Source organism: Vicugna pacos, chromosome 22 (genome assembly GCF_048564905.1).
Source record: "Vicugna pacos chromosome 22, VicPac4, whole genome shotgun sequence".
NCBI classification, from domain to species: Eukaryota; Metazoa; Chordata; class Mammalia; order Artiodactyla; family Camelidae; genus Vicugna; species Vicugna pacos.
This window is the reverse complement of record NC_133008.1, coordinates 19,518,527-19,543,070: the sequence shown is the minus strand read 5'-3', so window position 1 is coordinate 19,543,070 and position 24,544 is coordinate 19,518,527. Positions and strand designations below refer to the sequence as shown.

The 24,544-nt window shown below is 37.6% G+C and overlaps 1 protein-coding gene across 1 annotated transcript in view; it reads left to right on the top strand.

Moving 5' to 3' along the window:
* Positions 1–2,167: 2,167 nt before the first annotated feature.
* The window catches only part of GABRA1 (gamma-aminobutyric acid type A receptor subunit alpha1), a 54,440-nt gene continuing 32,063 nt past the window's right edge, over positions 2,168–24,544 (top strand). The window contains exons 1-4 of the mRNA XM_072946961.1: positions 2,168–2,391; positions 4,705–4,793; positions 8,175–8,287; positions 19,526–19,593. Of these exons, the coding sequence (XP_072803062.1) occupies positions 4,720–4,793; positions 8,175–8,287; positions 19,526–19,593 (255 nt within the window). The 5' untranslated portion in view covers positions 2,168–2,391; positions 4,705–4,719. The remainder of the gene's footprint in view (positions 2,392–4,704; positions 4,794–8,174; positions 8,288–19,525; positions 19,594–24,544) is intronic.

Genomic DNA, 24,544 nt, shown 5'->3' with positions numbered 1-24,544 from the left:
TAATGCTTTTAGTCTCAAGTAAGATGTGATTGCGTTGTTTTCAGAGATTACTGTTCAGATGATAAAGTTTCAGTGATTGTGCTTGAAAAAAACAACCAGTAGAGTGATTTGGTTGCACATCATTAAATATAGGATATATAGTCATTATCAATTTGTAAAGGAAAGTAAAAGGACTGTGACAATTTAACCAGGAGGGTAAAAAAAAAGCCTAAAAGTCATATTTTTAGGACTAACAGTCTTTGTTGAATTAAAACAAAGCTATGGAATTGCATGATACATTGTCAGTACGAACATGGATTTTACTCTCAGAACTGCTCAATAAATAAGTAAATTAATGGATAAGAAAATAAATAAATAAAAACTGGGTAATGTCATACAGGGGAGCTCTGATGGTCCTTCAATGGACATCTTTAAGAATACATTGACATTTGTTGTGTCTCAACGGATTAGGCAACTACTGCCTAGAAACAGGGGTATCATAAAATGATCTTCAAATCTCCCTTCCTTGAAGACTTATTTCTAAAATAACTTCCCAATGTCACTTCCCCTTCAAAACTCAGAAGAAACCAAGCCCAACTCTAAATGCGGTCTTCAATTATATATTCTGTATTCTTTCAAGCACCTATCTTAAGTTTTAATCATGTAAAGCCGATCACATTGCAGCACAAAGTCAAGGAACACTTGTAGAATCAAAAGCACATGCATGGTATGGAGTGGCCATTTAGATTTTTTTTTTCTTTCCTTGGCCAAGATCCGACCCTATGTGAAGTGTCTCCTCTGCTAGAAATCCTCCTGGGGAAAATGGCCAGGGAGCTCACTAAAGTTCAGACCTTATTCACCAGAAGCATCGCTTCGAGGTGCCCCATCTTTTTCTTTTCAGCACCTGCTACCAGGCCAAGTGGAAGTGCTGAAGGGACAGTTCCCAGCCCAGCAGGTCATTTCCAGTGAGTGCTCCCAGGAAGACAGCGCCCATCTCTTCTCTGCTACAAACCCCCATTCACAAAATCCGACGAGAGAACTACGGTTCTCCCTGACTCCTTGGAAATTTAGTTAGACTGATGTTGAAACACACCCTCTTCGCTAAGTGTATAATTATTCGTGGGTGGAGAGCCACCAGGGAGAGTAATAGAGGAGGCAAGAGAAAAAAAAAAAAGTAGAAGCGGGTTTTGACCTGACTTCTAAAAACCTTCCTGTTCATCTTCTCTCGTCCCCCTCTCCCATTTTCTAATCCGGAGAATGATGGAGTTATAGGCAAAGGAATGATTCCGGAAATGGAGATATGCCTCTCAAACCTAGAAATGAATGATCGGGGCGATTTGCGTAAAGTTAAATACTCCTCGTCCTAGGAACCCAGCACAATTCACGTTTAAAGGAGGCTGCGTTTTCTCCATCGCGACATAAACAGACGAATATTTGCCTCCAAAGATTAAAAAACCCGGTTCCGGAGCGCGTGCTTGCTGCCCTGTAAGCTGCAGACAGAGATGAGTGGCAAAGCGCTCGCACCCTGTGAAAGTGCCAGCGACTCTCTGAACCCGGTGGCCAGTTCCCTCCCGGCCAGAACTCTTCCCAACCGGCCCTCATCCTTCGTGACTCTGCAAGACACAGGGACTCAGACGTGTGTGGGAGTGCGTGCGAGGGAGACAGGCGAGAGGCGAGAGCGCTCTCCACATGTGCAGCCCTGCATCTCCCCGGTTCATAGCTTGCATTCATTCATATGCATGCAGTGGTTAAATATTTGATCAAAGGTGGAACATTTATACAGATCAGTTGTATTTTTAATGGGCACGCCTTAAAATAGAGGGTTCGTAAATTGAAAGTGTGGGAAAGCTTCTGAGGGTAGTCCCTGTGTCTCTAACCCTTTCTACCCTTCCCTCCCCCATTTCTATTCACCCCCTCCCCCCAAAAAAAGGCAAGCTTGCAGCAGATTGTAGAAGGATTTGAGTCTGCAGCTAGACAGAAGGGGATTAGGGCCAGAGCGGTGCAAGTTAAATTGTGCAGCATATAAAAAATGGGCGGATTGGTCTCCAGCTCCAGAGGCTGGTACCACCTTCCTTTCTAAAATAAAATCTCTCTGGCATGAAGTCACCGCCTATTTCACATCCGGTTTGCCCTGGGACGTACTACTACTGTCTTGGTAAAGAGAAATCTTTTGTTGTATAGCTGCAGATTGGATATTGGGAAGCAAATTTGGGTGTGAAATCTTCAGCAGAGGAGCACGCAGGGTCCATGATGGCTCAGACCGAGTGAGCGCCGGGCGGAGCGAGGACGCCCCTCGGCTGCCGGCCGGCGCGCCCGGACGCGCGGACTCGCGCTGGCTCCGAGCTCTCCGCGAGCTTCCCTCGCAGACTTTTCCCGGGTCTTGAGCGATCCTGCGCCCAGAAGGGGCCCGAGGTAAGTGCGGCTTCGGACCGCAACATACACAGCTTTGAACGTGCCTCTCCCTAGCTGGAGAGGCAGGAATGCTACAGGAAAAAAGAGAAAGAGGGGACAGGACCAGAGCCTGATCCGGTAGCAGGTAGGAGCAACGAACGTTTTTCATTCAGGGTGAAAACCGCAGCGATCTAGGAGTATTATTATTATTATTATTAATCATTATTATTATTTTCTCTTTCTTCTTCTCTTTCCCCCTTTCTCAGGCAGATCTGAATGTATTCCGCGGGCTGGGTGGTGACATGTTGTTTTGGTCTTTTTCTTTTTTGCAAGAGAGAGCTGGATGAGGTGGGGAGGGGCGCTGGGGGGCATCGCCTAAAGTTAAGACGCTGGGATAGAAAACCTGTCTCAATACTCCATCCCAGGGAAGGCACTTCCTCCTTCTGGCTGCAAAAATGCCTCTTTTCTCCTTTCCAGTGGACGCTGCTGAAATGCCCTCTGGCGAAGGGGGTCTCTCGCATTCTGAACGCGAAAAACTCAAGTTAGCATTTGATGTGGGTGGCATGGGACATGGGTGTTTGGAGTGTGTGTTTGGTGGGGGGGAGGTTGAAGGTGGAAAGGGGTAAGGAGGCAGCTTAGCGTTTCTTTTAAACTATTATGTTTGTATTTGCAAGAAACTTTCTTACTCAACAACTCAAGTGCCATGATGGGTTTGTTTTCCTCTTTTTAAAAAATGTCAGAGGAGGACAAACAGCTTGCTTTGGGGTTTGGTTTTGTTTCATTTACCCCTTCAGGGATTACCCTTTTTTAAAATAAAGACTGACAAATGTTCATAAGGTATGAGAAGTTGTCTTCCTTCATAAAAGATGTTGAAGATCGTAACAGGGTGAATGATCATTATGCAATTTAGAAGCAGTATTTCAACATAAGGATATTTATCCAATATTTCTTGTCGTATTCAACTCATCTGTGTCAAAAGCAGTCACTAAATTAAGGAAAAACTATGAAGCTCACAGTTTTTATCTCTAGATCTAGACCATTTCACTCTAAATATATTATGTTTCATTGCTTACATACCTGTTTGGAATGGGTTTTTTTTACTGATGTAAATGATCCTGGAGAGTGTAGAAAGCATCTGTGTAGATGTTTTTAAAGGCATATCAAACAATGGAGTGCTTAATGAAAAATACGCTTTAAAAGACTTGCAATCCATTTATCACTGACCGGTCTAAGGAGTACAGATTCAAGGAAGTGCTAACACATTTTATCCTGAACATTTCTCATATTATGACTGGAATCAATTATAGCACATTAAAAGAAGGTGTTACCATAGCTGCTCCTTAACCAGGGAGTGCACTGATTTTTAAAAACTGACTCCACACATAGATTATAATTTTAAACACTCTCTAAGCTTGCCATACTCCTCCAATTCCTCCGGCATCCCACTACCAAGTCAAATTCAACAATCAGACGGTGATTGATTGCACTTTACCTAAGAGGGAAAAGAGATTCCCTTATTCATGCAAAGCAAAGCCCTCCAGCTTTCATCTGTTTGAGATGAAAGATTTTCTAGCAGCAACCTGGCAGAATTTGAGAGGGCTTAAAAGATATGTGTGGGCATGTTTGTGTGCATTTATATCAATGTGGTTTGTGTGTGAGATCAGCACATGGCTTGACTATAAAGCGTGTCCTTTAGCTTCACAGAAGCATTAGTGAGCATATTTAACAAGGCAATCACAGGCAGAGAATGCAAGCACGACTTCGGCATTCAACAGTGTGTTTCCTATTTTTTTTTAAAGATAAATGGCAGTTGCTTCTGAAATTAAGGTGCATCTGGAATTCAAAGATGAATTCAGTCATCAAAGCATATTAACCTACCCCATCACGGTCCCCAAGCATGCTCTGTTGTAGACACCAGCTTCAAATTTTCAATGCACAGTTTAGTTGTGGGAGCTCAAATCAGGAAGGTCTACATTTTCAGATGACAAGCAACAAGAAGAGAGCAATTCAAACTATACTGGGAATATAAAACCTAGAGAAAAAAAAAACCAACTCACAGTTTTGAGGTTGAGCAATATTGTCACCTGAGAGCATTTCAACTTGTGTTCTTTTACAGGAGAAATTAAGACACTGATATATTTCTGAATGGAGAAATGGAAGGGAAAGTGGAGAATGGATGGTCCAGGTTTCCATTGCTTCCAATGAGGTGTCATATTCCAGTGAGGTCATAGCCTGACTTCAAAGCATTCATCTGCACGGCCTCAGTCAGCCCTAGTGGTTATAACCTGATGTTTCTCACAAGAGACATTGATCTCTACTTGTTCCACTTTTCAGCTGCACGAGCCCGCGATGAGGACAAGCCCGGGTCTCTCTGACTACCTCTGGGCCTGGACCCTCCTCCTGAGCACACTGACTGGAAGAAGGTGAGGACCCTTTATTTTAAAGCTGCATGAGAATTTCTGTAACTTTTCACTTATTCTTTCAGGGGGAAGAAAATTGTCCTTGGACGAATTCATGACTAAGGGAATTCAAAAAACTTAACTGCCAGAAAATTCCAGCTAAGAATAAAAAAGAGCAGGATGAAAAAATAATCATCTTATTTGCGTGTTGGTTAGAATGCACTTAACATGCTTTTGTTAGAGAATGTACTAATTCAACATTTAATTCTTAAATTGAACTTTTTCACTGTTCAGTTGTTAACGGAATAAAACACGCGGTCTCCTGATTCATAGAAAAAGTGACCCCAATTCATGTCTGCATACGATGTGAGGTGATTTTCCAGTAAGACAATTTCTAGCCAGTTGGTAAAGACCATAGAGTAACTTGTGACTCTGTGGAAGTGGGAAGTTTAAAGTAATATCTGTAATTTAAAAGTTAAAAGTTTCTATACATGCATGTGCAGTATGTTTTGAAACTGTTATTTATATAAACAATAAAAGTAGAATCTACAAGACCCGTATTTAAGTGCATTAGATACCTGAACTTCTCTATTAAAGTGTAAGTCCTGCAGAGATGAATTATGAGAAAAATTTAATAATATGATTAACCATATTCAAAATATTTGCTAACGATCCAGTCAAGCATATAAACATATAATAGTAGCAACCATATAAATGACTAAATAGTTCAGATTCCTCTTTATCTACTTCTATGTTTTTGTGTAGTCTCTCCTGTGGGCCAAAAGTGTGCCTTAGACATATTATAAAAAGCTTCTAAGAGTCTTCATAATGCAATGAAAAGTGAACCCTTATGAATTAAGGGTGGAATAATGTGGAAAGATAAGGATTTAGGAGGATTTTTTAAATTGAGACGTTGTCTGTTTTCATTTTTGCTATTGTATATGGCAAATCAAGACTGCCAGATGAACGGGAAATGCATTATTGCCAGATACTCTTAATCTGAGGAGTTAAATGTTCTTCACTGCTTTGAAAAAACTGTATGAAGTGTTACTATTGTAATGACCTGTAGATGGAGTCAGTGCACAGTGTTTTATTACATAGTGGCTCCTCTGGAGTCAAAATCAGGTACTGTAACTGACATTCCTCTACAAATTATACATTCACTTTAGGAAACATTACATTGGCACAAGTGTTTAATAGCAAATAAATAATCTTGATCTTTATCCTAGGGTTATTCTCTGACAATTACAATTGGCCACGGTAAATTAGAACTAAAGAAGACGCATAACCTGATTAGAAAATCACATAACAGAAAGATTACCATTCCAATTGGCATAGCAGAACTGGTTTTCTGGGGGGGGGGGGGGGAGAAAAGTCTCCTAGAATTTTGAATTCCAATGCAAATAATTGGTGAAAACAACATTTTTTTTTTAAAAAGGAGGGAGAATTTCCTGCATTTGACGTAAGCTGTAATAACAAAGGGGATGCAGGTAAAGGTAACAGACCACCCCATATTCTAGGAATCATATTAACCATCTAATTGTCTTCTGTCATGTCACCCCATCTCATCTTTTTCCTTCTTCCTATTTTGTTGCTTTCTTTAGAGTACTTGGTCAGGCCCTCTTCACAGCCCCAGGTGTGCTAGCATTTCTTTTCCACCTTTATCAAGATGACCTTCCAGTATCCTTGAAAGATGCAGACATGGCAGCTGATTTTGCGACAATGAGCTTTTATAAATAATTGCATTCAGAAAACTATTTTTGCTTTACTGCTGTCATGTAATGAGATGCCCTGGAAGACACAGAGCTCGTTGAAAACTTGATTTCAAAAATTAGTTAAGATGTTTAATTTTGCCAAAGGAGAGTAAACCCTCAATCTGCATGGTATTAATGCTGAACTCGGGAGAATGTAAAATTGTTTCATAGACAGTTCATGTATTTCATCTCATGAAGAGCTTTTTGTTAGAATACCTTATTAAATTAAAATTTTATCAGAAAAATGGCCACTGTATTTTGCCAATATAAAATTAATTACTTAAACAATAGTGTTTGTTTTTGAATTGATACTTTGATTGTATTTCTTGCTTTGGTCAAATAAATTAATCTTGATTTCAAATGTTACTATTCTTCTTAGATTGATTAGCAGTATAAATACACAAGAGAGAATCCAAAAGCATATTAAAGAGGATGCAGGAAAGTGACATTTTTAGGCAGTTTCTTAGTTTATACTGTGTATTTGTTTTTTTTCTTTTGCTCAAGGTCAGAGCTGTCATTGAAATATATCAGTAAGTGTGATCCATCAGAAGATAGAAAACTCTTCTCTGAAAGGATTTTGGAGGTGTCATCCTAACCATTACATAAAATATGACTTTAAAGAGCATAGGTAATAATGTGATTGATGTGAGAATTATATAATATTTGAACCATTGTGGTCACTATGTGGTTGGAAATCAAAGGCTAGTAATGGTGAGGAATTAAAAACTAGACCTTCACTTAGAAAGACTTAAATAGGGACAATTACACTGATATGAAAGAATGGAATAAAGTTTTAGGCTAAAAGTTAAATAAAATTGGATTCTAGTTCAAACTCTGCTGACAAATGGCTGTGTTTTCTTAAAACACTAACCCTGCATTTCAGTTTAATAAACCATAAATTAAGACTGTTGGATCATATCTTTTTCAAGGTATCCTTTACTTCTAAGACCAGAAATGACAAAAATTCAATTAATTAGAGGTTTGAATAGACAATTATTGGTTCAGAAACCTTAAAAGGAATGGAAATTACACACTGATGTGAACACATAATTATCCTAAGGAATCAGTTTTATCTATTTTTCTCACCTAAATATCTTAAGAAAACACCCAAAACACAAAACATAGATATATATGAAGTGAATAAAAGAAGGGATGTTGGTAGGAGAAATCTTAGGATTACGCTACATGGTGAATTAAAACAAAGCTATTAATTATTTTGGTACCTCAGAAATACATTTTTTTTTAATCTGGGAAGAAGTTTCCCAGGTTTATTTATTTTTTCACTAGTGTGCGTTGATGATCTTGCTCGCCCAGAGAAGACCTGCATTACAACACTGTGTGCATGCTGAGAATTATAAATATAAAGAGACAACTCATCTCCTGTAATTTTCCTTCCATAGTTTGAAATATTAGAATAAAATGCATGTCATCTATGAGAGCAAATAGGAAAAAAAATGGTTAAGAATTAAAATATGACCTTTTTTTAACTTTGCCAGAAGAAATTTTCAAATGAAGACTCAATAGAAAGGAAATAGGAAAATCTGAGGATGGCTGTATTTGGAAAAAGGTTTTAGGAGAAATGTATAATTTAGATATTGCTTTATTAATGTTTCTCTCTCTCTCTCTCTCTCTTTTTTTTTTTTTTTTCCAGCTATGGACAACCATCATTACAAGATGAACTTAAAGACAACACCACTGTTTTCACCAGGATTTTGGACCGACTCTTAGATGGTTATGACAACCGCCTGAGACCGGGCTTAGGAGGTGGGTAGCATTATTATGTTTTTATTTAAGGGAACAGCATCCTTAATAGGAATGGCAGCATGCAGTGTAATGACTCATCCTGTTTTTAAAAGACTGCTCATTGTTAATTCAATTTACCATGGTAGTTCCATGCACACACCCATACGTAGTAAAAGGCGGATTTCAAACTTCTCATACTGACATGAAAGAAAAGTTACATCTACTTGACAGTCATAATCTTTCCTCATGTAATGATTTGATTTTACAAGGGGAAAAGGAGGGTAATGTTCTCCCTTCCGGCCCAAAGATTGCATCTCCACTTCATTCAGCTTTGCTATGTCTGCACTGAATTCAAGTGGAATATCTGAATCTATTGCTCTACACATTTATTTTGGAATAGTACCTTTCAATCCACTATTTTGTGTTAGATTACTCTGGGGTTACCTCTGGGATAAAAGGTGAATGCGATAGATGATAGTAGTTTTGTCTGTTTGCCCACTTAAGTCCTCATTTTCTGTAGTATGTATTTTTCTTTATATAGCAATGAATTGGTTTGGCTAATGAATTTCTACTCAGGAAGAATATAGCACTTAATATGATATTTATAACAATAAAAGGAAATACTGTAAGGCATTACACACTTATTTAAATAACCCTTGAATAAGATAATCAACCTATCTTATTTAGTTAAACAAAGACTAATGAAGCCAAAACAAAGTATTGATCTCAGAGGAAAGCAAGTGAAGCAAGGAAGGAAATTATTGCTCAAAGACACATAGGAAACCAAGGTTGGAACCTGTGACTCCCAACTGTAACTTATGCTGCATTGGTTGAAACCATTTAATAGCAATGTCAAAATTACAAGTCAACGGCAATGTTGAGAAATGCATCTCTTCTTCATCTAGACAGCAAAGATCTGCAAGGAATGAGAAGTTTAAGAATCCAGTGTTTGATCTTAAAACTGAATGGTAACATGGATTAAGAGTCTTTTTTTTTTTTAATACTTCGGGTAGTGTAATCACACAGATAGGGATCAAGGGTCTGTTCTGAGGCTGCCAACTGCCATCAGTGTCTCAGAGGTTCAAGGGAAACTCCTTTGTCAAAGACACAACTCAAAGATGTCAAAGGTCTTACCAGGTGTCCTTTCTTATCAATCTCAAACATTCATTCTAGGACACGCTATACAAATTCCTTCAGGTTTCTATTCTACCTAGTTTCCCTTTACTAAGTTCTTTGAAAAAAATCTTAAGGAACAAAACGCACTGGTCGCAAATGGAGTGCGTGCGTGTGTGTGTGTGTGTGTGTGTGTGTGAGAGAGAGATGTATTCATATAAGGTCTGTGCACATTTAGACATCTGAAGTGATTTCAGGAAAATTGTCCTTGGTTCAGAACATTTGAAATAAATGACAGAGACTGCAGGTAGGGGAGGACTGTACGAGAAGAAGAAAGTCAGGAGAGTGATAATAACTTTCAAAAAGCAAAGCTTTAAAAAAAAATAAATAAAAAGCAAGACTTTTCAAAGTACTGACAGCATGCATCTGATTTCTCTACTCTTCTTCCTGCTCCATGATATCAATCCTTAGAGGATCAGCAGAATTTTGTAACACATTAGGAAACCTTGTCTTCATTCTAGTTTAGGAAGTCCCATTTAACACTTTAATATGTGAATATGAGCATCCTCTCCAAGCTCTGTGCATAGTTTTTCAGTTTGATAAACAATTATACACACACACACACACACACACACCTTCTTTAATAATCAGTTGAGTGGATGTATTGTCATTTGGAGTGCAAGTAATAAGCCCGTGACTGCTCATTTACACTTAATTATATATAATGACTCGTTAATAAATGTGTATGTTAACTCTTTAATCAAATACAGTGTAAGCAGGAAGCGTTTCACCTATTCTCACAAGCACACCTAGGTCTTGGAGAGCCACAGACCCTGAAGATGTATAATGCAGACTAAGAATGGGTTGAAAAGCTAATTTTCAAGACTGGAGAGGATGGTAGATTTATTAACAGAAACAACTACATTATTTCAGGCTGCAATTTTGGTGGAATCTATTATCTACTTAATCTCCTCAAAATAACAAAAACAGACATGTAGTTAAAGAACAGAAATAGTAGTTGTCTAAAGACAGACAAGATATATTCTTTTTAATTGAAATGGATATAATATGCTACAGTAATAGAGAAGTCAAGGGCTCGGGAAAATTAAAGAGAATGAATGTGCTTTAATCTTTGCTAAAGATGACTTTTCTGGTATTTATGGTTCCTGGAAACAGTAATTTTGAGGTTATGATAGACATTAAAACAAATTAAAAAGTAGCTCAAATATTTTCCTCTATGTCTCTTTTATATATCATCCTGGAACACACTGCAATTAAATCTGATGGACTTGAGATTTATGAATAAGCTTTAATACGAGCTAACTTAATTTTTGATGTTTTTTGCAGTGCTTTTTCAGTATTAAGGGATATAAAGACATGTGTTTATTACAAATATCTCCAGAGTCATTAACACGTTCAAGTTCATTTTGGGAATGCTTATCTCTCTTTAGAAAACTTGATATATTAAACACGGTTTTAAAATGTTTTATAAAACAGAATCTGCTACAGAATTAGACAAAAATGTTAACATCATGATTTTTGGATGCTGTAAGTTGAAATTATCTAATATATAGGTGTGCATATATTATATATTTAATTATATATATTTATTAATATACGTATATTTCTGCAGAATTATTTAATTTCATTTCTTTACCATAGATTGCTGGTAAGTCAAGTTCAAGTATGACATGCATTCTAATAGCTCTCCATCATAAAGCTGGATTTTTTTAAAACATAATCCATTTGCTTTCAGATGTAAAAACTGCATAGAGGAAATACTTGAAAAATTATCATTAGCTTGTAAGGGGGTAAAAACTTCTTAGTAGATTTGTGATTGCAGCTGGGATAATCTCTTGCAAGAGAAAGGAGCCCACTCTCTCCTTTATTATAATAAAAGTCTGGTTTTATAAAAATAACACTGTGCAGAAGGCAGGGAAATTTTGTTCTGGATGTCCTCAGGAAATATAGAAATGTGATAAGCTGAGACTTGAAACTAATGTAAGAAGCTGTCGTGTGTGCAAATTCATCATGATCCGTTTTTGAGAAACAGTTACTGTGTCCAAAGGTACAGCATTTACTCTTGGGCGATACATACCCTGGATCTAATAACTAAGAAACAAAATATATAACATGGTTCATCCAGATGATAGAAATCCTTTTATAGCTATTGTAACACTATTTAAAAAGGCTACCTTTTCAAGTTCAAGAGCAATCCTGAGAAAGTGGAAAGAAGAGGGTAACATACAGAGAAACATCCTGGAAGGGACTTCTTTTAATTGAGATGAAAGAGCTAAAAAGGACAGAATGAGTGGAATTCTAAGAATATACTCTATTCAGGGATAAAAGAGAAAAACATGTTGGCTAGTTCATATTTTAAGTACAAAGCTAATGAAGAAACCTTTAAATAGACTTGAATTGAGATAGTCAGTAGCCAGAAAATACACAGCAACGTTGTCAGCGAGTGGTGCATTCATTCTCATTTAATATCTCCTTTTTTTGAGGACAAGATGTAGAGGGCTGGTTCTTTCTGGCAACCAGGGGCAGAAAATGTTTTTGAAAGGTTCTTGCTTAAAGCGTGGTCGCTATAGAACAACAAAGTGGTTGAGGGAGAGGAGAACATAAAATCCAGGGGGAAAAAGGGCAAAATAAGAAAGAAAAGATGAGAGAAGACAGGAGAACAAAAGAGGGCCTTGAAAATAAGGAGAAAGCATAAAGAAAAAAAGCGAGAAGGCGAAGGAGACCAACATAGAGGAAGTGGTAAAGGAAAGGGATGTGAGTTACGAGGATGGGGAGGCTCAGGTGTTCCCTGATTAATCAAGATTCCTCTTTTCATTTTAAATCAAGACCAAGCAGAACACTTGCTGAGAAAATCCATTTCCTCGAGGTTTCTCCTTATTGACTGTGATTTTAATAAAGTAAAGAAGCCTGGATTTTCTCCAGCTTCCTCCAAAATTCAAAGAGGCTCTCCCTGAATGGTACCTATCTGGGTAAAGTTTCAGCCACCGTCATACTGGCTTCCCCTGCACTCTGGGGGGCGGGGAGCAGGGCGGTAAGAGCAATCCATAAACATAGACCCAAAACCTCATTCTGAACAAAGTTTTCAGGTTTTTAAGGAGAAGTGATGCCCTTCCAGCAACATCTCTCCCTTCCCTTCTGCCCCACCATATACACAGGCCACACCTCTCTTTGCTCTGAAAAAGTACATGTGTGTACCCATCACGTGACAAGCGCAGATGGCTGAGAGGAGACATGAATAAGTGGATAGGATTGTAGGTAGTGAATCGGCTTTATTTATTCCTGTTGTACCCTTAACAGATATTTAGTTAAGATTTTCTTCTTTTTCCTGTAAGTGTCACAGAATTTGGGGGAGTTTTGTTTGTTTTAGCTTCTACTTCACTGAAGCTATCAGTTAGATGAATATTTGTTACTGGAATGCAGCCAGGATTTTTCTCTCAAGGTGTTTTAGCACTAACATAATATTTAACAACCTATGCCTTAATTCTTAATTTTCCCAATTTTAGATTTGTTTAATGCTTGTGTGAGACCTTTTAGACTTCCTTTAGCCCAACTGTTGCAAGAGATCTCAGCTTTAAGATAAGAGCATCTCCAACTACGCAAGGAGACTGGGTTGGATATGCGAGCTACTGGCACATTGGTACTGACTCCTTGCGGAATTGGCTTGGCATCTTGAGGGGGTTTTTTTGTTTTTTTTTTAATGTCAAAATAAATAAAGGTGGAATAATAGGTGTGCTCTGGGAAAGAAACAAACAGATTATCTTTTGTGAAATGTTGTGCAACTTGATAAACTTTAGGAGACTAGACTTTGTCCTACCTCAAGACTATATCTGATATTCATGTGATCTTTTATTATTATGTTCTTACATCCTGTGTGATGTTGAGATCAGAGGCAATCATTTTATTCACGTTCAGCTAACTTAAAACACACATTTTCGTGTTCTTATTAAAAAGCCAGAATTTCCAAACTTTAGAGGACAAGTTAACTTTCAATAAAATGAAAAGACTCTAAATTACTGACAAAACCCAAAAACAATTTAAAAGGTTAGACTTATCCAATATTTGTTATTGTTATTGTGATTGTTGCTTTATTTCACTTACCAGATAATGGCTTTTCATATTAGTTTATGAAATTCTACTCTGGAATTCTTCCTTTCGAATTTGCTACAGTTTTATCCAGTGTTTTTAATGCAAGGTATGGAACAGATGTTCAGACTTTGGCATAATGCAATCTATTTCCGCTGAAATACTTAGACATTCCATAATTCAGCTGAATTTTAGAGAAAAAGCGGTTACCAAAACCCAAGAGGAACTGTTAAAATGAACAGAGAACACCTTTTAACCTTTGCTGGCTGAGAAATCGTCAGCTCAGGAAACCAGCTTGTCTAATGAATCCAGCAGAGATGCCCAGAGGAATGTTCTAGCATGTTTAGAAACTTTCTGCTCCCATCTTTTCCTGTTGTGTATAAATCATCTCCCTGATCAGTGCCAGGGATTTCCTAAGATAAAATGTATCCAATGAGACCATGCTCAAGTTATAAAGGTCAAATTATTAGTAAATGTTGCAGTTTTGTGTGTGTGTGTGTGTGTGTGTGTGTGTAGTTACTTTTGACCTTTTTGTTTAATTTCCATTTCCTACCTTGATTCTAGAACCAAAGTGGAATATCAAAAAATATATTTTTTTCTGCAGATGATTTTTTTTTTGCAGCTTTAATCTAAATTCTTTATTTGAAAAAAAATACTGGAAAGTGTTGTAGTGTTTCTGAGATAAGAATCTCATTGTTAATAGTCATGGACTCTGCCGTTTTGAAAAACTTAAAGTCCTGAGTGGATGCCATATCCTTCCAAGATTATTATATTATTATTCTTAAATAACTAAAATGCCATAATGGGAACAGAAAGATGATGCCTCAAGTGATTGCAGGTTATACAGTTTTTTAAAAAAAAATTTTTGTGGGGGGAGGGGAGGTAATTAGGTTTGTTTGTTTGTTTGTTTAGGATAGAGGTACTGGGGATTGAACCCAGGACCTCATACATGCTACATGCACTCTACCACTGAGCTATACCCTCCCCCAGGTTGTACAGGTTTGATAAACATTTACATAAACCAAAAGAAACCCATTCCTCCAACACAACAATTGCATTCTTCTCTAAAAGCCCTCTCCCAATAGAAAGTACCATAATATAAGGAGGGAAATTCTCGGTGGAGATGAGACAAATGTCTGCTGTCATAAACTTTACCTTTTTTCCTGGGAGAGGCTTGCATCGTTTGAGTTCTTGGTATCTGAAAACACAGAAGGGTCAGGATAGACACCTTGAAATGTGAGTTTCTACCCCATATGGAGATTTAGTGGCTGAACATAGCCAGAACTAAGTTGCTCTACATTATCAAGTAGGAGACAACTGCCAATTATTCTAAAAAAAAAATTAAGGGAATAGAAATAAAGGGCAAGGAGCAAAAATGTTACTCCCGGCAGGCTGGCAGGAAGCTGAAACATTGTCCAATCCAGGAATATAATTGATGGTTATGTAGGGAGCCCGGGATGTTTTCAATTTCCAAACAAGGCCATTTCAAAGGGGAGTTTTAAGAAATACTTTCTTACGGTGACTAATGTTAGCCCATGTAGTCACCATATAGCAACTGCCTCTGTGAATTAATAGAAGCAAAGTAGCTTAGAGGAGGCAATAAACCTCCTTCCTAAGTTATGAGTCCACGGAATTGAGCCTAGTGAATATTACCCTGAGTTCCTCAGTAAGACAGCATTTCCAGTGCAAATACGGCCAACGCCATATTAAATAAATTGTGCTTTTAGGCATTCCTAATAAAATATTACCTGCAATTCTTTACTATTGATTTCTGCTCTTACAGCCCACTCTTCACAGAGCAACAGCTATCTTCTTAAACCACAAGTAGCATTATTTTACTTCATTACCCAGGCTTCTTACTGCATTAGAATAAAGGTCAACTGCTTCTCTAAGAAAAGATGCTTGTTAGATGTGGCCCCTTTGGCTTCGGGAGTGTCATCTTGTACCATGATGATGGGCATCACAAGGCTCCAGATATATTGGACTTTTTGTTTCTTAAACATAACACATTTATTCTCAACTCAGATCTTTCATTATTCTTCCCTCTTCTTGAGATGTCTTTCCCTGGGTCACTGAATTTTTTTCCTCTTTCAGGTCGCAGTTCAAATGTCATCTCTTCAAAAGACACTCTTTCAGAACATTTATAATGATCTGATATTAATTAGTATGATTTGTGCATATGTGTTTGTACCTATGTATAGAATTCTATTTTTATCTATCTATCTATCTATCTATCTATCTATCTATCTATCTATCTATCTACCTACCTACCTACCTACCTACCTACCTACCTATCTATCCTATTTACCTAAAACTATGGGGTACGCTATGGAAGTACAGTACCGATTGCACTTTTGTTCACCCATGTTTTGTTCACCTGTTACAATTACCTAGATCAGTGCCTGCCTGACACATAGAAAATGCTCAGTAAATATTCATTGACTGAATTAACGTACCCAGCAAATACATCTCAAAGTGTTTTTGGTGTCACAGTCTTATGTGACCCTCAATCCAGTGCAATGGAGTTGACTGTGAAGGTATCATTTCTTCACTGAAAAAGTGGCAAAACAGACTTTTAGATTAAAAGATGATCCCTGAAATCACACAGCCTGTTCTCCAGGAAAATCAGAGTTAAAACCCAAGTGTTTTGACTTAATCCAATGTGCTTACTACTTACTATACTACACTGCTTTTCTCATTTTCTGCCTCGAGAACTAATCATCTTTTTGAATTATCACTTGGAAACATCTGTTACTTCAATACTTATCAGCAGGGTATCAACATGGTAGGAAATCCCCAGTAAAAAACAGATCTATTGCTGCCTAGCTGTTAGATCTGTTAAGAGTATATAATATAGTGTATACGTATATAGGTACACATATGTGTGTGTGTTTGTGTGTACATATATGTGTGTGCTCATTTATGCTGTATAAATAGCACATATGTTAAAACCTATCTTCGAAGGGTGTGCTTGTTTAAAGACTGATTTTAATTTATCATCAAAAACTTCAGTTACATTGATGTACTATCTTAAGATATTCCTAAACACTATAATAATAACCATCATCATCATAATACCATTTTATATCTCTATTCCATGTTGAGCCCTTGAAAATTTGAACATGTGTATACAGTTATACTAATTTCAAAGAATCTGCTGATTCTTTTTTTATATTGGACAGAGAAGGATTATTGTGACAAAAATATTTGATTGAAAAAAATTTGCTTAGTCTGCCCTATGAACATTTCTTCCAAATGAGTTATTTTAATTGATTTCCATTTGCAGACAATTTTCTCATTATATAAGAGGTCCATTCATGTTTAACTGTGGCTAGGTGTGTCATCTTCCTAGCTGAATGTCATTAGAAGTTCCTGACTCATCTGGTTTGCTCTTAAAATAGAATATTTTTGAAGGATAAAAATACCTTGACTTTTCCTCATGTGATCCATAGAAAGGCCTTGAGTGCTTTCTAGGTATTTCTAATAACACTTTAGAGCCTAATGCTAAGTCAGGAAAATCTAGTATTAGAACATAGCATTTAAATCCCAATGTTTTAATGTTCCTTAAATTATAAATGATATATATATGTTCCCCTCCAATGGGGATTTCGTATTGGAGGTGAGGGGGAAGAAATGACAAAGTTTCCCAGAATAGCATAGTCATTTACCAACAATCTAAAAACAGCAGAGGGAAATAAGACCCTATATTTGGCAAGTGGATAGCTCGCTTCTTGAGAGCATTTTATTATGCTAGACAAAACAGATTGGTGGCTCCTAAAACAACTGGAAGCCGATGTCTGTTAGGCCAGCTCTCTTGGGGAGGTGCCATGAAGTGCAATAATTATGCCCTCCCCACACTCAAGAAATAGATCATAGTGATAAAGGAGTCCAAGAGAACTGCCCCACGTCACCAAGCACTTGCGAGCACGCAGACAGGGATTCGTATGGATTTCTCAAAGGACCATGTGCTTAATGATAGGTCCCTGCCATAGAAGTACCAATGAAGAAAAGAGGACATCATTTTAATTCCATAAATGTCATTCAGTCCATAAGATAGTCATCGTAAATCTTATAGTTTGTTACCTGGAAAGAACCAAAATTCAACCCTGGAAAAAAAAATGAGATTGAGTCATATAATTGGGAAAAAAAATAACAGGAGGGTCTGAATATTTTAAGAATTATGCAGAAAGAAAATATGGGTATTAATTCCCCTTGATCACACAATTTAAGGAGCTTTTAATAGCACAAAGTTAATCTGTAAATAATAAGAAATACAATGATTTTTCAACAAGGGGCATACCTGATACCCAAGGAATTTTGGATGAAAATATGCCCAATTCTTTATTAACTGCTCTTTTTATATTTTTTCATGAAAGTAAGGGCCTCTGTTATTATTTCAAAGAAAAGCCAACTGATGACTTCTTTTCTTAATCTAGAAAGGGAAATCTTGAAAGAGAAAATGAGCTCAATGAATGAGATAAATTCTAGTTTGTGTGAGTAGCTGGAGTATTTTATTGTGAATATTTCTGTTTATTATTGTTTTTAATTGAAAGTCAATCCTGACATTCTAATAAAGTATGAACTCTTGATGGAGTCTTAAGAAATGACAGATATTTAAACAAAGGAAAGAATCAGTCTAGTTAAAAAAAAATATGGAGAGTGTGCAACAGAGGGAGATGTATATTTTGGGGAAATGACCGCTGGAAAGAGGGTAAAGGGGGGACCAGTATGAGAGGCAAGCGGTTAATACAGCTGAGACTTACTGCTGATAGCTGTTGTTCCTAAGGGACACAGTTGCTTCAAAACATGAAAGCTGAGGTTGGAAATGATTTCTAAAAACACACCTCTATTTTGTCTCAAACCATGTACTCTATTTTAGAACACTGAACAGTAAACCCTACATAATTATTATGTCAGGGGGCTCATTTAAGCATTTGGAGCCAATGAAATTGTTGAGGGGGAAAAAAAGCCTAAAAATATTGGATTGATTACTGAGGGGATTATGGCCACCTCAACATGTATCATTCAAGGTGCACATTACGTGTGCAAAGTGACTTCCTTGAGACAGATTTATACTCAAAGTATTAACTGTTTACAAGTGAATTACTAAGGGATAAATTTTTTGATCTCAGAAGAATTTATTATTGCATGTATTGGAGCACATTTTTAATGTCACACACCGAAGATACAAATGTCCTGATAAACGAAATGCACTGCTTAAGTTACCAGATTGTTATTTCTCAGAGCCAAAGTTGAAAATTACAAGGTCATCTTTTTCATTCTCACCTCTCAAAGAAGTGTTTCTTTTTACATGAGCAACACTTTCTTTCTTTCTTCCTTTGGTGAGTGACTTTATTTCCCAGAAAATGTCACCCAACTACAATATAGACATTTTATTGGTTGATATGCCTGCCTCAGAGACCAATAAAATAAAATCACATTGAAGTTGAAAATGAAATCTATTAAATAAACTTGTGCTATTCCTCAAAATTGAAGAAACTTACTTAGGCTGTCAGACTTTATTCCAGGGAGTAATTTGGATAATTCAGTTATGATTTAGTGCCAGAAAGCAATCATTTATGAAACATACCCTAGAGTCTTTAAAGAGTTAATAAAGCTTGCTACAATACACTATATACTTCCCAAGAGTAGCCTAAGTACCTAGAGGATCAAGCGAGCTGTGGAAGAATATTTAAGCTTAAAACAAACCCATATGCTAACATATTTTTATTATGAAATGAAATGGCTTGGTATCATCGGGCAAGTGTGGCCATTCTTGAAGAATTCATTAAGTGTCATCTGACCCCTCCATAAAAATCTCTGTCTCCCAAAGTGGCATATTTAGGCTCCATTCTCCATTGAAAAATATTAAGTGTGAAATTTCATGTGTAAGCCCTAAATTATCAGCACTACACAGTGGTCCAATTTTAGAAATAGCTAATCAAAGCCAATAAATTTCCCATTTGGGTGTGAGTATGTGGTGGTGAGATCTAATAAAGGCTGTTGATAGACATTCACTGTCCCAATTTCCTGCTTCATCAGAGCGTGTAACTGAAGTGAAGACGGACATCTTCGTCACCAGCTTCGGACCCGTTTCAGACCATGATATGGTAAGTGACGTTGCGTTTTTGGGTTTCTTGGGGATAGTTTCTATATTTAACTTTCAAAAGAAGAAATATAGACGAGGCATTTAGGAAGCAACTTGCAATAGCTTGGCTATATTTGGGGGTCTTACTATGTGCACAGCATGTAATAAATAATGTATATAATGTTTACATAATAGAAAATGCCCATTTACTTTCCAGATCAACCCTATTTATGGTTATCAAACACTGCACCCTTCTTTTTTTTCACCCGTGAAATTATTCCTTGCCTGGGCTTGCATTCTGTGAGCCAAATGGTGTGAATTACGTTGGATTTTAGCTAGGAGAACATATTGATTGAAGAATGGTAGGTTTCTGGATAGCCAGCCTGTTAACGGCATAGCTGTAAACAATGCAATTTCTGAATTATTTTTGGCTAAAAAGGAGAAACGTGTATAAAAGCTGAGTGAATACTTGACCAGAATTAGTCCGGGAATGAAATGACACCTGTGGGAAAGGCTCAGCTTCACTGCAAAAGGCAATCATTAAATTCTAAGAGTGAGAATGAAATGAATACCTATCTGTTCTCTCTTTTCCCAAATGAATTTACATGAATTTCTCTTCTATCTGATGGGAGTTGGTAAATCAGTAGATTTCTGCAGATATTATATAATATTTCTGAGCTCGTAACAGCCAAGCTCCTGTATAAGCAAAAAATCATAAGGAGGCCATGATGACACAGCATTAGGAATATTTTGAAGACATATTGATTAAATACTATTTTTGAAATGTCTTTTTGTTGACACCATCTTAACATAAAAGTCTTCTGACTTCATAGTAGCTCAGATGATTCAGAATCAGAGTTACAGAAAATATCAACTTAGGTCAGCATTTCCCAAAGGGTGGACATTCACAATTCACCCAGCTTAGCAGGGTTAAAACTCTGGTAAGTCAGGATGTAAGGTAAACTGTTAAACTGCATTTAATCTAGTGTTTTCCAATCATATGAGTCCAGAACCCTTTTCTTCGAGTGCAACCCTTTGACATTCTGTAGAACTGATACTCTGTGAGTCAAACATTGGGAAATGCTGGCTTAGGATAAGGTACTTTACATCTGAGACAGGTTATGAAATGCACCAGCTCTACAGATTTGAGTCAGTGGAGTGCATGGGAGACACTGCAGAACAGTAGTGAGAATACAGATTTCAGAACCAGAATGCCTGGGTTCATCATTTATTAGGGTGTATCCTTGGGGAAGTTACTTAATCTGTCTCTGCCTCAGTTTCTTCATGTGTAAAATGGGAGTAATAATAATTCCTCATGGGGTTGTCATAAGTATGAAATGAATGAATACATGAAAAGTCCTTAAAAATTCTTGGCAGAAAATAAGCACTCAACAAATGTCAGCCATTGTTACAATGTAAGAACTAGAAATATAAAGGTTAGCCATCTTTGTGGATTTGCTCCTCTGGCCATTCGTTCTGTCACTGTGGTCAGTCTGTGGACCACTTTATTGAAATACTGTGTGATAACGATAATTTTTGCTAAGTTGATTGCGCTCTGAGGACCTATTGCGGCTCTCTCATAGTGGAACTCAGTCTTCCCATGACACTATTCTCTGATGCTACTTTACTAATTAAGGACATTCAATAGATCCCAGTTAAGCCTGAGGTCAAATTTCAGCTCCTCTGCCTGCAGCCTATACAAGCCGTGCATGATTTTACCACCCGTCCCCAGCGTTCCCAGCACTGACACAAGTACTACTTGCTGTGAGGCGCACCACTGGGGGCTGGCGGGGCTGGCTGTAGGATTCAGGCTGGCTGAATTCAGATTCCTCACTGACAGCCAGCAGCGTGACCTTGGGCAAGTCGGATAAGTTCGTAAGGCACACAGTTTCCAAAGTGGATATATTATTATATTTACCTATCCTTGTAAGACTGTTAGGAATTTTAAAAGAGGTATGTAAATAAAGGTCTCTCGATTGTGCTCAATAATTAGTAGCTATTATTACTTTTGCCTCTGAATCTCTTATCATGCCATACAACCTTCATGGAAATTTCTTCTCTCCTCCATCCATCTAAATTTTGTATTTCCACAAAAGCCCAAATCCAGACCCAAATGCTTGATGAAAACTCTTTTTTATTAATCCTGTAACAAATTAACTTCCCCTTTCTGCATTCTGATCACATTTACTGACTGCAAAGTACAATTTAGCTTTTGCTCTCCTGTATAGCACTGCTTTTAAGTTATTTGTCTTATCTTCCTAAAGTGATGCCAAAAAAACCAGAAATACACTCTAGTTTCACATCCCCCGCAGTATCAATGCATTGCTCTTTTACAGTTAATGTTGAATTAGTGTTTATCTGGGGAAAGGTTTAGGAGTCTATATTATCTTTTAAAAATGAAGATCTTATGGGACTAGTAACACCCTCTTTCCTACTTGAGTTCTGAATCTTTTGAGAAACACAGCAGAGTAAGGCACATGGAAAATGAGACTATCATCTGTATTACTAATAATGGCGGTGTTACAGAAGGTGGCTTGTATCTGCAGACAAGTGGGTTTCTAGAGAGTACACATCGGGATCAGCCAGATTAACCCACACGGTCAGCAGGCAGTGTTGGTCTCCCTCTGCTAGGGTGTAGATCGTCCATATAGAACTTCTAGCATGGAGGAACACAGCGGAATTTGTGAGTCTAATGGACTGCCAGTATCCAAAATGGAAAAGACAAGAGGAAGAAGCTGAGATAGGCAAGACAGATTTCTCCTTCCAAATTCACCTGTCAAATTAAATTACTCCTCCTTCCTCCCCTCCCCAAATAGAAGAGTGTGAGGAAATGGAGAGCTTTCAGAAGTTTTACACTGGTGAAGCTCTCTTCTTATAGATGGAAACACCAAGAGAGGAGATGAAGCATTACAAATAGCACACACTGATCATAATATTACTACTACTACTACTACTACTACTACTACTACTACTACTACTACTACTAATAATAATAATAATAATAATAATAATAAATGACTATTCTCTATCTCCGGCACCTAGCATGATGCCTCACAGAGCATAGACGCTCAGTAGAAGTTGTTAAGGGACAGTGCCCATATAAAGCCATATGCAATCACCAACTTTTAAAATGTATTTGGCATGCCTTTGAGTTATTGGCTCAGATTAAATACGATCTCAGGAACAAGTGATTTTTTTTCTTGTCTTAGACAAAAGGTACACACTTCATTTTTGGATCCGCATTAACCCTAAGGTTATCAAGAATTACTTTTCATACATGGCCATTGGTCAAATATCGGGGAATAAGAAAGGACAGAGTCCAAACCAATGATACTCGGTTTTGCCTCAAACTCTTGAACAGGACAATATTTGAATTGTTCTGTCAAAGGTTCCAATTAGCCATAGGTCTGCAATGGATTTGCTAGGTGGCTAGTGGAAATTATACCTGACCACTTTGAGAAGATTGATCTTTTAAACTACATTATGGGAGAATTATTCAAAAGCAGCATGATTTAGAGGCTATCAAAATCAAAAGGCAGAACTACACAGCTATTTTTCAAGACAGGAAATACAGGTCTTAAACTGAGAACTAATAAAATACCTAATTAATAATAATAACCATAACAACATCGAACACTACTGAATGCTTACAGTATGTTAGGCACCATGCTAATACCATATTTCATCTAATCCTCACGCCAAATATTTTAGCCAAGCATTATTCTTACCCACGTTTTCCAGAGGAGGAAAGTGGCCCAGCTAGGTAGCAACTTGAACTCAGGCTGTCCATCCTTAGAGACCCTACAGCTCCCAAGGCATCTGACTTCATCTGGAATAGAAAACAAAATTAGGACAACTCCTTAACTTTATTTTAAAAACCATTAATTGGCAATCAAAGCGCACACTCCCAGGGCACTAGGTTCTGACAGAAATATCCATGCAGCACAATCACAGAACCCTGTTTCCCATCGTGCTTAAAATGTATTAAATCAAAGCACACAGAAATGGTAATAAATGGTACAAGCAGGAACACTTGGGAACAATACTTATTTAGAAACATAGTGGATGTTTTGTCCCAGTCTTTTGAATAAGGCACATGTCCTCCAGGGACCTACTCTATTGAACAGGGTAACTTTTCAACTTTTCACTCGAGTGGTGAGGGCTAGAACACTGAACTCTGAGCAAATTCTTCGCCAAAGCAAAGACACACTTTGTTCAGACACATTTTTGTAGACTCTTCTCTCTTGCCTTCGGTTTTTGTTTTGCTTTGTTATGATCACCTCCTCACTTTCCTCAGGTTTCCTGTCCTACCACCCTTCCTTCCAAAGCAATAGCACTGGTTTTCATTCCCAGCTACCTGGTAATCAAATATAAATTTGTGTTGATAAAAAAAGAAAATGGGAGACAAATAAAACCTTTTAATGTTTGCTGAGAACTTACAGGACAGTCTTGTAAGCTGTTCACTTGTGTTAACTCACGTCTCATAACAGGCAAATGAAACAAGTGTTGCTATGATCCCCCGTTATAGATTGTCAACCGGGGGTTTAGAGAAGGTAACAGCATGACCTACGACCATTCATCTGGCAGAGGGAACAATTCAGTTCTAGTTAGCAGATTTAGAATTAACATCTGTAACCATGACGCTATGGCCTCAAGAAGATGACTTCTTGTTCCAGCTTCCTGAGGCAGGGGTGCTGGCCCATCTTGGTCTAATGAATTTTGACCGTGGGGCAGAGGTGATGCTATACAAGCGGGTACTGGGAGCCGCCTGCTGTTACCATGGCAACATCACAGGGGCCATTCTCAGAACGTGGGACGCCAAATATTTACACTCTTGAACAGGCAGGAGGTGATCATTATCAATCACTTTTATTTCCGTTTGCATCTCCACTTGTAACAGAGGGGAACATGAAGATGAAAGCTTATCTAGTTAATTTTGCTCTGTGTGTGTGTGTGTGAGCACACATGCATGC